A 13,620-nucleotide genomic window follows, 5' to 3' on the forward strand; every position below is an offset into this window, starting at 1 on the left:
ATCTTAGATTTCGGCTTTCAAAGAAATGAAATAGTGTTATACACGTCACTAAACATTGTTCCAAAATATACTTCATATTCGTTCTACGAGTTATGTGTATGAAAGAAAAAACAATTAAAATAAACATAAACATCACGGAAAATATGTTGAATATTCCAAAGTATGGAAAAACTTCCCATAAATTCTAGATAAAAAATTATTTTTTAGTAACGAGATTTACGTGTGTGTGATACGCTCAATTTCAATACCTTTCTTCGCCATGGCTCTGATGTTTAAAACTCCACTCTACCGTCACGCACACATCCACACATGCGAGTATGTTCTTTCAATTGGTAGTGTGTGCGTATGGACTGTGTACGAAAGCAAGCGAACCTCCGCTAGCATTGCATGTAACGCCTATAACGCACCGCATTACTGTTGAAAACTTCGGCGAGTACAGTTCGGTCTCGATCGAGCTCTCGCTGTTGTGCGTATTTCCCCTATCGCAATATTCGACCTGGTTGGTGTAAAATATCAGTGGCTTGGTGGTAGTTAACTAGCAGCAAGCGAACATCGTTTTGGTGAAGTGAAATTTACCGTGGTTTTGAACGGCAAGGCAAAGGCCTTCCCGCTGGTGAAACCAACGCGTGTGTAAAATCTCGCAAACAGGGTACGCTTCTTTGTGTGTGTTCGAAAGAGTTAATATACTGCGTCCGATCTGTTGTAAGCTGCGCCGCTATTTTGGGAGGAAAATTGTTGCAAAAGGGCAAGATTTTCAATAAACAGCTCACACCACAAGTGAGTGAAAATACAACAACGCAAGCCATAAACGTCAGTGTCTCTACGCAAACTATAAACAGGTTACGCCCGTTACGAGGTTACCCATCCTAACCTCAAATTGAAGCTTGCTTGAAAAATAAAGAGACGACAAAACCCCGCACACACAAACACATGCCCGTGCGCTTGCGTGAGTCGCGTGGAAAGGGCCATCGAAAAACGCCTGTGTACGGTTGTGTGGTAGTAGTGGTGGCAACAAAGAACAGTGCGCACCCGTGTGTATGCGTGTATGAGTGCGATCGCCGCAGTGCGTGTGTCGAAAGCGAACGATAAAGGGAGCGATGCAATCGCGTTCTATTTTATACAAAAAGTATAAAAGGGCGTGTTGAAAATTTGACGACCGTCTCGGAAGGGTGTTAGAAAGTACGGAAACTCTGCCGATTAAATTTTACCGATCGAAACGGGTGCAATCACGGGTGAATGACTGTGAACGAAGCAGTGAAGGTTTTATTTGTGCCCGTAACGCACGACGCCATCTTAGCAAAAAACAAGGGATTCGCGACCCGTCTCGAATCGTTGTGCGGGGCTTGTCAGATTGACAAGTGAAAGAAGCAGAAGCAGTGCGCGTGTGTATACAAACAGACCAGCAGCAAGCCGAAAACATTTGCAAAACAAGCGTGCGTGCATTTTAATTGTGCCTCCCGTGGTGGTGTGTGCGCGAAGCAATATTCACAAGCAATTAGTAAAATGGGTGCTCAGGTGTACAACCAGACGATCGAGCGGCTGCACTATTCGCCGGTGCCGCCGATCAAAAACTACAAACGACTGTCGCCGGCCAAAAGCCTGCTGAACCGCACCAAGCGCAATCTGTTCGGTTCGGTCGAACCGAAAGCATTCATGGAGTAAGTGTACTTTACCACGGAATATGTTTGTTTAATCCCTTTCTAGCATTGTTCATGTTGCTAAATACCCTTTTTTGTTCCATCTTACCCGCAGGTACTACAAAAGTCAAATGCAAAAGGCGAGCGAGGAAAAGCGGAAGAAATGGAACTTCAACTTCAACCTCGAAAAGCCCCTGGACGGTCCGCTGCAGTGGGAACCGGTGGGTACGAACCGTGTTCCGGTGGTCACGTTGACGCAGGCCGCACACGTGATACCGGGCACTAGGCGACCGGCGGGACTGGAGCGTAGCAGTAGCAGCACCAGCAGCAGCTCGGCCGACATCCTTTCGTCGGACGAACTGATGGACCAGCGGGCGGAACGTGCAAACCGGGGCAGCAGTGTGGAGTCTCTCGATGGATCGCTCTCGTCACTGTCACCTGCCGAAGAGGAGGAGGAAGAGCAGGAATCGGTCCAGACGTACCCGATAATGCCCAGCTCGCCCAAGAAGAAGAGCGCGTCGCGCAGCCAGTCGCCCAAACCGTCGTCCTCGAAGGGTTCGAAATTGCGACAGCCACAGATTACAGGTGAGTTTCTGCTTACTGCTGGGTCATGGATCCGTTTCCTTCTTTTTGTATACAAGCCCATTTTTCCGCCCTTAGATATGGGTGCATTGGTAATAATAATTAAAACAAAGCTAATTATTGGAACTTTCGCCCTGAAAAGGAACGAAACATTTAACAAAATCAGAATCGTGCCGTCGGGAATACATTCTGTTAACGTTTCTTCACGCCTTATTGATTATTTTTAATGACCACCAATTAACACTTGGTGTGCACGGTTGATGGCTGACTGGTCGGGAATTGCTTTTTCCTCTTTTTATGATGGAAAGGTGAAAGAATTTTTATCTCTTTCTGTGTCAATAATTAGCAAAAGAAGAACAATTTGCTAAAGAGATGAAATGGAACCTTCATTAAGCAATGGTTTTTTTTTAACTTGTAGTAAAAATCGATCTTCTCTCTGTTTTCTGGTTTCACCAGAGTGAAGACAATTTGATCAAGTGTTTAATTTACTGCTTGAACGAACAAATGTTCGTATAAACGATCGCAATTACACGCACTCAGTATGGCACAGCTACCCTAAATCGTGTGGGAATCTTTATAATTTCCCCGGGACAAACAAAAAATACGTTTGTTCCAAAAAATCGATTATTCCTTCCCTAAACCCCTAAAGTTACTGACACCCAGGTGTTTAAGATCTTCCCCTAAAAGAAACGAAGAAAAGTATAATTTCTCAGAGAAAGGATGAACCCGAAAAAAATGAATCGTAACCGTTGAACTTATTAAAAACCAGAAAAATACATAATACGTTCCGCGGGGGTGCACAATAATATATCCTGCGTGGCAAGGCAGCAATCTTTAAGATTGTGTATCGCTACCCTTTTTGTCCTATTCTTTCTCTCTTCCTGCGACGTAAAAGGTGCAGCGTGAAATAATGAATTCGTTTTACTGACCTCATCGAACATATGATCACTGTTTGGAACCTCCAGAAGGGTCAATACACATGATATGTATGTATGATCTCGTTCCGTGTAGTTTTGCCTTTCCTGTTATCAAACCAACAAACAGCGCAACCTCCAATAAAAGCGCATGCGCGGAGCTCGAGTGTGTTTTATGGTTCGTCGCTTTTTCCAACGGTTTTTTGTTTTGCCACTCACACTGTTGTCTTTTGGCCGGCCAGCAGCCAGCCGTTCTAAAACACAAACCACCGACGACATGTATGTTCCGTTTTCATTTCCCTTCCGATATTCCCGACATCTGCTCGGCAGCGCAGCGCGTGTACGCCCGTGCCATGCTCCTCGGCGCGAACGGAAAGCAGAAAGAAAGAAAGGGGACTCGGAAATGCATGGAACGATCGCGCACAGATCCCCATTGTTTCGGATCTATTTTCCATATTACACACCCTCGTTTAGCCTTAGCAGAGGGGTTCCTTCTCGAGGTTTTTTTTGTTAGCTCTTACTAAGACAGACAGAAGAAGCGGGGGGAGAAGAAAGGTCGTTATTACTGTCTGCCTTTGTCTGTTGGGCTCCTTCAAGAACCTCGTCTCGCGCGTAGGATGTTTCTGCTCGCATGCATGACAGTTATGCTGCTCTTTTGGATGATCTATGCTTCTTGATTTTTGAACAGAAACAGAAGAAATTGCTGCACCTTTCACGGTTAGCAGAAACATACTCTGAATGCACTTAATTGAGCTCGTCTTACTTACAGCTACAGCCGTCCTAAGAGTAATTCTTTTCTGTGTTTCGCGCTTCGTGCACTTGCGTTGAGGTGTAATTATACAATTGTAGCTTGTTCCAGTCGCGATTTTAATGCTTCATATGTTTCCCTCGTCGGAGAATGGAGGGCCGCCACCCTTTTGCCCCAGTGTTCTTAGTGTAATTAGTGTGCAGTTGCGATGAGAGGTATTTCACGGGTTCTTCAACCAAAATAAAACGTACAATTGTGTGTTTGTAATGGTTGCATGAAGCTGAAGCGATCATTTTCAGCATGGCTTAATCGGTGGAACATTTTTTGTACCGATAATAACTACAATTACTATCCTTCATGTTAAAGGAAAGATTTTTACAATCGGGTAATGAAGGAAATGTGATGATTTTGCTCAAAGTTTTATCAACATTAACGCCAGTGGAAGATTTAAGGATCTTTTTTTACATTTGTTCATTGTTTTAAGGTTTTGCTGACCTTTTCAACCTGTGTTTCAACCAACGATTGAAATGTTTCTAAAACTTTCTTATCGCAACCGGATACGGGACATTCCTTTAGCTAATTGATTATGTTCCAAACTCGAGCCTCTTATGGTAAATATGCTAAAAAAGGTAGGATAAGCTATCCTTACCTTTTCTTCTTCTTATCGAGGTCATCCATGGTCAATGTTTCCGGTGGTTGTTTTTTTGCAAATTTGTTTTTACCTTCCCAACCGGAAGAAAGAAAGTGCACACACGTGTTGCCCGTTCCTCGTAATAGATGGCATGTGGTGTCCCTTCCGGTGTTTCTTTTTTTGCTTGTTTTCTTCACCGAAACATGTTTGGTTAAATCGGGAGTGAAGTTTTCGGGGGTTTCTCCTGTTTCCCTACGGTTGCTGCAATTACGTCTAAATTGGAGAAATAATGCAAACCATCATCCCTCTCTTGAAATCGATACTCGTTCTAGGATGTGAAAAGAATCATCGGTCGGAAAGGTCATTTTGCTACCAGCAGGGGTCCCTAGCAGCTAAAGGTGTATATTGAGTAAGAAAGGCCCTGTACGGGGGCTGCGCCCGTTGTGTAGTACGGTATTCCAACCTCAAAATCCCGCAGCGTTGGGTTGGGTGCTGCTGCATGGTGTGTGCTATTGTGGGTCTAACGTTTCAAACACAGGCAAAATCAAAGAACGGTATTTTTTTATTGGGCGATCGCAGCCCCATTGTGCTCTGAACCGTGTGCAGTTCCGGATGTTGTATGCCTTCTATTTGAGGATATGCAACTCCAAAAAGGGTGTTTCTGATTAACATTTTGCGTGTGCGTATTTTCATTAACAAAAAGGAATCGTTTTTAATCACACTGTTTAGGGTGATTTGCTCCACATAATTGAAATGTGGAATGAAAGGCTTTTTGTATTGTTGGTCGGTTTTTAATTGCTGGTATTATGGTTTACCTATGGCGGATAATAATAGTTTTAAGGTATAATAGCTTAAAAGAAACCGCAAAACAACACAATCCATGCTCGTTGAATTCTCAAAATAAATTACTTTCGTCCTTTTGCCGTGCAAAAATAATCGAACCAAAAAAAAAAAAAATGCTGTTATAGAATAACGTTTCTTTGCTAATTAAAACGTAAAGCTTGATAAGTTTGGATAATTCCGTTCCATAATATCGAGGTCAACCGATCGAATGCATGTTATCACATCCCGTTTTATTCCCCCATTTGTTTTCGAATAATCGAACAAAACAAAGCGTCCGTTGCATTAAATCGTCAAGCAAAACCGCTACCGGATTGCCGCTGCCTGCTGTCGGGCCGTGGTGGACACCTGGACAAAGGTTGTAGACCTGCCGCGCCGTGAACGAAAGCACATCCTTTCGTCCGTCCTTATTTTGTCTTGTTTTACTGTTTTGCCATTCGATGTACAATTTATTTATCTTCTCTCGCGGGCTCACCCGTAAAGCGAGATTGTACGTGGTAGCAGCAATATGAAATTATTATTATTTTGCTGGCGTGTGTTTTTCCGCTTTTACAGCGTCCGTGCTGTGTGTGTGCCTGCTGCTAAGCGAACGATAGTGAGACCATCCCGAGGGCACAATTTAACGATCGCGAATGATCGTGGCGTCCGGGGTGTAACGCTTGTACACGAACTACCGAATTTCGCCATCAGGCAGCAGCAGTCATGGAAAGATCTTTCCTCTTACCGTTGTAGCATCGTTTTTTATGTCTTCGAACCAAAGATAAATCCTTCGTCGGGAGTCACGGTGCAAGCCAGAAACACGGCGAGGAAGCGACGTTTGTTTTGTACTGCATTGAAACGAGTTCTTTCTTTTTTGCAATTTTCGATCACTTGCCCCGATGTGTAGTGTAGCGCGGTAAGAGGGCCCCATTCCCCCCTCGTACCTCTTACTTATTTTCTTCCTTCTCGATCGAGGTTCGTAGTGCTGTTTTTATGCTTTCATCATCATCCCTTCCCCATCGATCACCGCGGCAGTTGGCAGCAGAACATAAACTGACGAACGGGGTTTCTGCGGCCGCGATGCACTGCAGCGATGCACTTTTCGATGAAAGTTCAACTGAAGAAAATTGGTCTTATGCTGGTGCTGCTGCGCGTTGTTGTTTTACCATTCGCTCTTACGTGTTGCTAGTGTGTTTTGTTTTTGTGGATGGATGTATTGTTTTTTTTCTTCTTATATTATGTTTCTCGCTTGTGTTGTACGATTTGTTCTTTCTCCTCTTTCGTTTAATTTTTGGTTGTTTTGGGGAGCTTATTTTTGTTTATTTTTCTGTTTTGATTTTGAAGTAAAAGATACATCACTCTTGACAGTAACTATTTTCTAACTATTTTATATGATAAACTGTTATTTTTGTGATGTTGAAAATCGATCAATTGTTTTTGTTGAATGAATGATTTTTTTATTATTTTGAAATAATGACACTGTCATATTGCTTACATTGAAGGATGGATTAAGAGATTTATAAATCAATAGATCGACAAAATTAGAGATTTTTTGCTCACCATTCACTTTGTTAGCATTATTCTGGAACATTAAGTGTTTCTTTTGCCCGATGCTTGTCTTCATTCTCTTCCGTTGCCGCCGTGACCTGCTTTTTTGTGTGTATTCTTTATCTTGCACCCTTTTGGCAAGCTTTCTCTTCCTCACGCGGATCTGTTGTGTTGTTTACGTCGCGAGATGTTTGTACGAAATTTAAAAGTGCTTTGCAAAAGGTGTGCAGAGTAACGCGCCCGTAATGAAGAAGGAACACATACAATGGGCCAAAGATTGGGTCTTGAAGGGACAACGGCGAGGGCTGTACCCGTAGTGTGGGTAAATAATCGAACCAAAGGGTTTGCCTGTCGTCTGCCAGGTGGATTTTGGTCGATTTCATCATCATCTGTGTTGGCCGGGGCACAGGTTGGTTTGTTTGTTGCGACCTGTGTTTCGCTGCAAAACAACCCCTGCGGGAGACGCCTACCCTGTGGTTGATTTCCTTTTTACCCGCCTACCGCTGCCTGTTTCCAGAAAGACAGACTCCTATCGTTTAACTTGTTTTCACCCTACTCAGCCAAAATAGCAACCCGAAAGGGCAGCATAAGAGGATCGTGCCATGCTGCCCGGCTGAGTCAACGCGCGAACACAGTTACCTTACGCGGCGCAAGCGTAAACACGTTTCATCCTGTCTAACGGGAGGTTGCAAACATACATGTTTTGGCGTGTGCTCCACGGCGCGTACGTACCGGCCTCGTTGTGTCGTGCCTTGTGCGAGATAGGTGACGCCCGACGCACGACAATGGACCTGCCGGGCGAGTGGCGTCGCAAAAAGAATAAAAAATCATGTCCAAACGTGATCCTGGAACTTTGGAGCATGTTTTTTGCTGCTCTTTTGGCAATCGCTTCCGACGGACGATAAAAAATCAGGATCAGTTCAAAAAGCTCGTGTAATTATGCGTAAATTAACTTTTATCCTTATCTTTATCTTTTTATCTTTATTTTAACATTTATGAACATTCTGTAGTAATCCACTAACTAACTCTCTACCGGTTGGACCATTTTCATCAATGATATCCCTTCTAATGCCAATCAAAATAAACCACTTAGTGTCAACCAGACTGAGCATGTCAGGAATGACCTACTGTTGAGCTTCCAGCCGTACAACGACGATAGCAAAGACGTATTGCCGTGCTGCGTCGCGGAAGAAGTGCCTCTTGTTTGCTGTGTGGCAATTAAATTCCTCCACACACACAAACCACAAATGTGTTTGCGGGCGGAACATCTGCTTCATGCTGCTCGTGCTCATTGACAGTGAGCCACCCCGGCACACGCGGCTCTGCCTCGTCGCGTTCTGTCGATTAGACCTCGACAGGCCCGCGGGTGGCTATTTACATTTTAAATATGATATGTTTGCGCTAAGCTGCTTATCAGACGATGTAAGGAAAAGAACGTGCTGTCCCACACAGTGACTGCTAGAAGAAGAATCAAATTCATTTGACCGTACACGGCAGCATAAGATAGCAAAGGTTATGTTGTGATAGAAGGATCCAATTCTCTAAACAGGTTGTTGATCGAGAGTTGGGAGGAACTGTTGCTGTCCTTGAAATTCCAACTCTTGATTTCCCGCGCAAACTTTGCTACAATCATCGTCGCGCAACGCGCTTGTCTAGATGTTTTGTTTTGATTTCACAATGTTACCAATACTATTTCGCAGCCAGAGTTCGCATATAGCATAGGCATAGTTAGGCGCCAACTATTAATGGAATTAGCATTTTGGTTCCAGTTTCTTTTCGGCTGACTTTTTAATGACTTATCCCCCCCTGACAGAAGTTATACAGGTATTGACACACACGCACAGGTAGTACCTTTACTGGCTCTGAGGATCAACAAGTCTGACCCACCACACACTTTCTCTCGCTCTATCTAGGCTTGGACCGTGTCGTGTGAAAAGAAGAAACGGAAGCCTCTTACGAAGCATTTTTTTAAAGGGAGCAGATGCTTTTTTTCTTCTTTCATCCCTCCAACCGTTCTGCTATGCCATTTCAAGACATGTGTACGAGAGTCACTCTGTTTCACTCGGCGATCAACAAAACCACCTCGTTTCGGCAATTACCTGGCTGGCCGTGTTTTGGTTGTGTTTTTCGTAACAGATGTGGTGCCGCTGAAGAGAGTTTTTTTTGTGGCTTACAAGTTGAAAAATGGCACGCGCTTTCGGTGATCTTTGATATGTGTGTGGTTCAAGAGATAGAAGGACATTTGCCCTTTCGACCATAAAGGTTTGGCGTGTCTAACAGATGTGAGGTGAAATTGAATTTTTAGGGTACTGGCTTTGCAGAGTTCCGGTAATGTTTTGAAAACTTTTAAAAAAGGAATGTAGTGCATAAATTTGAATAAATTACTCACACTACGCGCTGCTGCAAATGGCGTGTGCCCATTATGCCGGGTTTAAAATTCCTTTTTTTTTGTGTGTGTCACGCCTAGAACCGGAACCGGTAGCGAATATTCCGCCTACAATCGTTTTACGCACGGGCGCCATATGATCCGCAACGTGCCATACCGTTGGCCACGTGCGTGGAGTTGGAGTGGGCATTTGTATCTTTCCTGTCGATCATGTGGTTTATCGGGGAGTTCTTGTTCATTCGTACTCCGGCTAAAAATGAGCAGTAAATGAATAAAAGATGAGAGAAGTGCATCGAAGCTTTACCGTAACAGCGGGTTTGGCCTTTACGCGCTGACGTTGTTGTGGTGACGTTGTCGTTGAAATTAGCTCGGCCAGCGCCTACATGCGGTGCATAAATTATGTTTCGGTTCGGATGGTTCCTGTCAAAAATGGTCCGAAATGCAAGCCAGATAAATGCTGCCCAGCCAGAGAGTGTTTTGTGGTGTGTTTCGGCGGGGACGACGACAGGATAAGATGGTTAATCGAGCGTGTAGAGCTGACTTTACCATCTGTTTGCGCTCGGGTGCGGTGAATATGGGTTTTCTGCGGAACAGGATTTTTTTCGAAACATTAGTAACGGTCACTTTGAAGCTCGTTAAGCTTTTGAGCGCGCGCATTTTGATAGCGCTTTTGTGGTCCTGGAGGATACATTGTATTTTGCTTGCTTTCTATACCGGACACAAACGATTCGTTGCGGTCAGTTATGGTCGAAACGCTGGTTGTCAAGTCCCTTTTCACTTTAATTGGGATTTAAAAAGGCTCATACCGTTTCAAAAATCATCAAACATTACTTTTGTCTCTAGTTGGGATTGAATTTGTTTGTTAGAGCGACGCTAATGCCTAGATAAATGTACTCCGCACAGTATGAGACGCGAAGGCACGCTACAAAAGAGAGGGAGATATGAGAGAAGCTTAGTCTGTCACAGCGTGTGTAGCCAGTCTGTCTGTCGTATGATTCATTTCAAGTTCGCCATGTACTCTAGTAAAGGCACAAAACGGCACAACCGAATCGCATTGACTGACCGTAGCAAATTGTTTATGGTTTTGATTGTCTCTATCGCTTTCTACAGCAACTTAGAATTAGAGTCCGCTCCCCTTACGCGAGCGATTGCCGGCCACCGTGTCTTATCTGTTCAAACTGGCTTGTTTTCAAACGCTTCGCTCTCCCGGGATCGTTTTAATTTGATAAGCGTACTTCGTGTGGTTGCTTGTCTTTTCGCTATATTCGTCTGCTTATTGACCGGTGGTGGTTTGACCGGCCCTCTGCAATCCGGCTAACACGATCCGACACGTAGCCAGATCGTCGTTGGTGATCTTTTTGATGACCTTTTGTTCGGTCCGTATTTGTTCTGTGGTCGTTAATCGTGTTCAGCTTTCATCCTAAGGATAGATCATGGGAAGAAATTGTATAAAATTCGATACCGAACCACTGCTATATTCAAATAATAATTTTAAATGCTTTCTTTAATGTGTAGCCCGCATATCTAATGTATCATTGTGTTTGTATCATTTCAGAATTTTTGAAAGAACGCAAGCGTCGCCTGTCGTCCACTGTTGCGGTGGAGAAAATATCCGCCAAAAAGGTACGCATGATGATGGCAGCTTCTTCCTCGTCGTCCGAGAATGGTGATGCTGCTGCCGGTGGTCCGCAGGAGGCTTCTGCATCGACAGCAAACTAAAACACTTCAGTGTGCCATCTGACATGAGAGAAACCTCTGGACCATCGAAACACGTTACTTTCCTCCACAACAGCACCCAGCGGACACTATTCCACGACTGTACGCCGACGATGTCAGTGTAATGCGACAGTGTCGGAATATAGGGTATATTTGCTGCACATTACTCTCTGGCAAAAGTGTGCGAGCGCTCGCGGAAACCGTACTGTCTGTGAATAGTCGTAACAGTTATTTTTTTACTCTTAGTAACTCTTCAAATGTGAGCTAGGAAACACTTTATGTGTTCCGTGTTTGCAGCAACCAACGACAGCAGCGGTACCTTTTATTTGGTATAGTTGTTTTTGGCTTTTCTTATATTTTTCGAACCATATTTACACCAGAATTTTGATATTTACGTTAGTTCGGGGTTTATTGCAATGCTAATATTGCATTCTTTCGAAATCCATAACTATAGTAATTCTTATAAGTTTACCAGTTTGATCGTATATACACACACAACCCCCGCAATATTTTCCTTTTCGTTGGTCTGTGGTTACTTTTTATTGCAAGAAGTATCTCTCAGATTTTTTTTTATTTTTGTAATTGTATATTTATGTGTATGTACATATTATTAGCTGTATTTTTTGAATAAGTACTTTATTTGAGTTCGCAAATTACAAATAAATTAAACATTCATAAGAAATTTGAAAAAGCTGTAGGGTGGCAACAAGCATCGTACGCTGTTTTGTTGAATTATTCAAGCTTTCAATGACCGATGAATCAATCCGTAGACACAGGAGATGGAAAACAACTTACAAAATACATTGTTTTGCGTCTTCCGGTGTCTGATCTATCGCTTGAAGGAAGCTTGACAATGAAACAGTATACAAGGCTGTGCAATTGAATAGAAAGGAACATGAATGAATGACTTCAGAAGGGATGTTGTATTACATTGTTCTTTTACGTTGTAAAAAAATAAGCTCGATTAATGCTATCTTAAGGAAAATCGTTTCCAGTGCTTAAACCATTATATTAACCATAAATGTGTTGATTGTTCGGTTTAGGCGGAAACGATTTTTTTAGGCTACAATACGGCACGGAACGTTCGAAAATATACTCTTAACATTAAAGTTAGACCAGATCTGCAACATTCGCATGTTGGAAAAGTGATCTCATACTAACGCATATGCAAGAAGTAATGTTGTTTTCACGTATACAGACACACACACAAACACTTGTGATAATGCGTTAGTTATTGATAAATGTTTTTAGCACAGGCGTTTCTCTGCTTTCTTTACTTTCCTAGTCTTTTTCATTATTCTTTTATTTTCTTAACGAATGTGCTTCAAACTATAAAAAGAATCCCACATCGTCGAGCGGGTATTTTGTATAATATAATAATTCTTCGTCTAAATGCCTAAGTATGATTTAAGAGGAGCAAGCTAACAGAACACTCTAGTATGTAACTTCTCGTGCCAAATCGAGAGTGGAAACTGGTGTAAAATTCGGAAAACATTTACGTTTATGATGCGAGGGTGCGCACAACAAAAGGCACGATTTGATTGATCTGAATTACAGGATAAATCAAATCGTTCCTTTTTCTATCGAAGCCCAAAGCATTGCAAAAGAGTATTCTGTCGGGATCCAACATAGGGTGAAACAACATTTATCGTTACCATAGTCGAATAGAAACAGTGGGCAGTAATGATAAGCGTTGAAAATATCGTCTTGAAGAGCAAACAAAAATAAAACTACATAAAAAGAAAACAATACAAAAAGTAACAACGTATATCCTCAAACGACACAACAAAAAAGTAAAAATAGCAATATAAAGATAAACAGTAAACTCTCCTTTCCCTTCACTCTATCACATCTAGTGATTTCTTACCCAAAATTAATAATTTATACCGTAGAAGTTATATTTTCTCAAAGAAAGTTCATAAAATTAGGAAACCTCCGATTTGCTTTAGGGAACACTAAACGATGTGTTTATACAAAGGAAGCAAACGACGTAAGGAACACACGAATGTATGGAAGCGTAGCTTAGTACGCCTTCTGAGCGAAACAAATTTGCGCGCTAAACTCAATGCTACAAAGCCGAGCCTGATTTGTAAACAGTACCCACCCTTTCCTTATCCTTAATTTTGTTTTAGTGTATTGTTCTGTTGCGAGTATTGGTCCTTAGATAAGCGCGCGCGCGCGAGAGTCTAGGATTGCAAGCAAATCGGAACCGTTTGATCTCCTGTTAGATATATGCTAAGAAACGTGTAAAGACAAGCGATAGAAAATATCTAACCCATTTCCCACGAGATAGAGGCGGTGCGATGTGCGAGAGAGAAAGCATAAGAAGCGAAATCAACACACAACAGTCACAATTACAAAACATTATCCTGCACAATGTGTGTCCTCCCCGCCCAACTTGAAACATTAAAATGATTTATAATATATGCTAAACATAAAAGCTATCAATAGACAGGGTGACAGTTACAACTCATACACAAACAATATACTTGCTCTTTAAAAAAGAGACCTGCTTCATGTTAAAGATATAAAATCAGATACATTAATACTATCCCGCAAGCAACAGATAGACGTCAGGATAGAAAGCTTAACCGTGGTGAATATTAGCGAGTATGAGGATAAATGTTGGCGAAGGAACC

At 42.5% G+C, this 13,620-nt stretch overlaps 1 protein-coding gene across 1 annotated transcript; it reads left to right on the forward strand.

Annotated features, from left to right (window-relative positions):
- Positions 1-397: 397 nt before the first annotated feature.
- On the forward strand, positions 398-12,967 carry LOC121598376 (cyclin-dependent kinase inhibitor 1B). Its single transcript, XM_041925104.1, has 3 exons — positions 398-1,658; positions 1,753-2,222; positions 10,821-12,967. Exons 1-3 carry the CDS (start codon positions 1,504-1,506, stop codon positions 10,982-10,984), a joined length of 789 nt encoding a protein of 262 aa, XP_041781038.1. The 5' UTR covers positions 398-1,503; the 3' UTR covers positions 10,985-12,967.
- The last annotated feature ends 653 nt before the right edge of the window (positions 12,968-13,620 follow it).

Source organism: Anopheles merus, chromosome 3L (genome assembly GCF_017562075.2).
Source record: "Anopheles merus strain MAF chromosome 3L, AmerM5.1, whole genome shotgun sequence".
Taxonomy (NCBI): domain Eukaryota; kingdom Metazoa; phylum Arthropoda; class Insecta; order Diptera; family Culicidae; genus Anopheles; species Anopheles merus.

Excerpts from the sequence above, each read along its gene's own strand:
- LOC121598376 (XM_041925104.1), top strand. The coding sequence starts at position 1,504 with ATGGGTGCTCAGGTGTACAACCAGACGATCGAGCGGCTGCACTATTCG. Across the intron at positions 1,659-1,752 it reads GAACCGAAAGCATTCATGGA|GTACTACAAAAGTCAAATGC; the intron begins GTAAGTGTACTT and ends TCTTACCCGCAG. Across the intron at positions 2,223-10,820 it reads GCGACAGCCACAGATTACAG|AATTTTTGAAAGAACGCAAG; the intron begins GTGAGTTTCTGC and ends GTATCATTTCAG.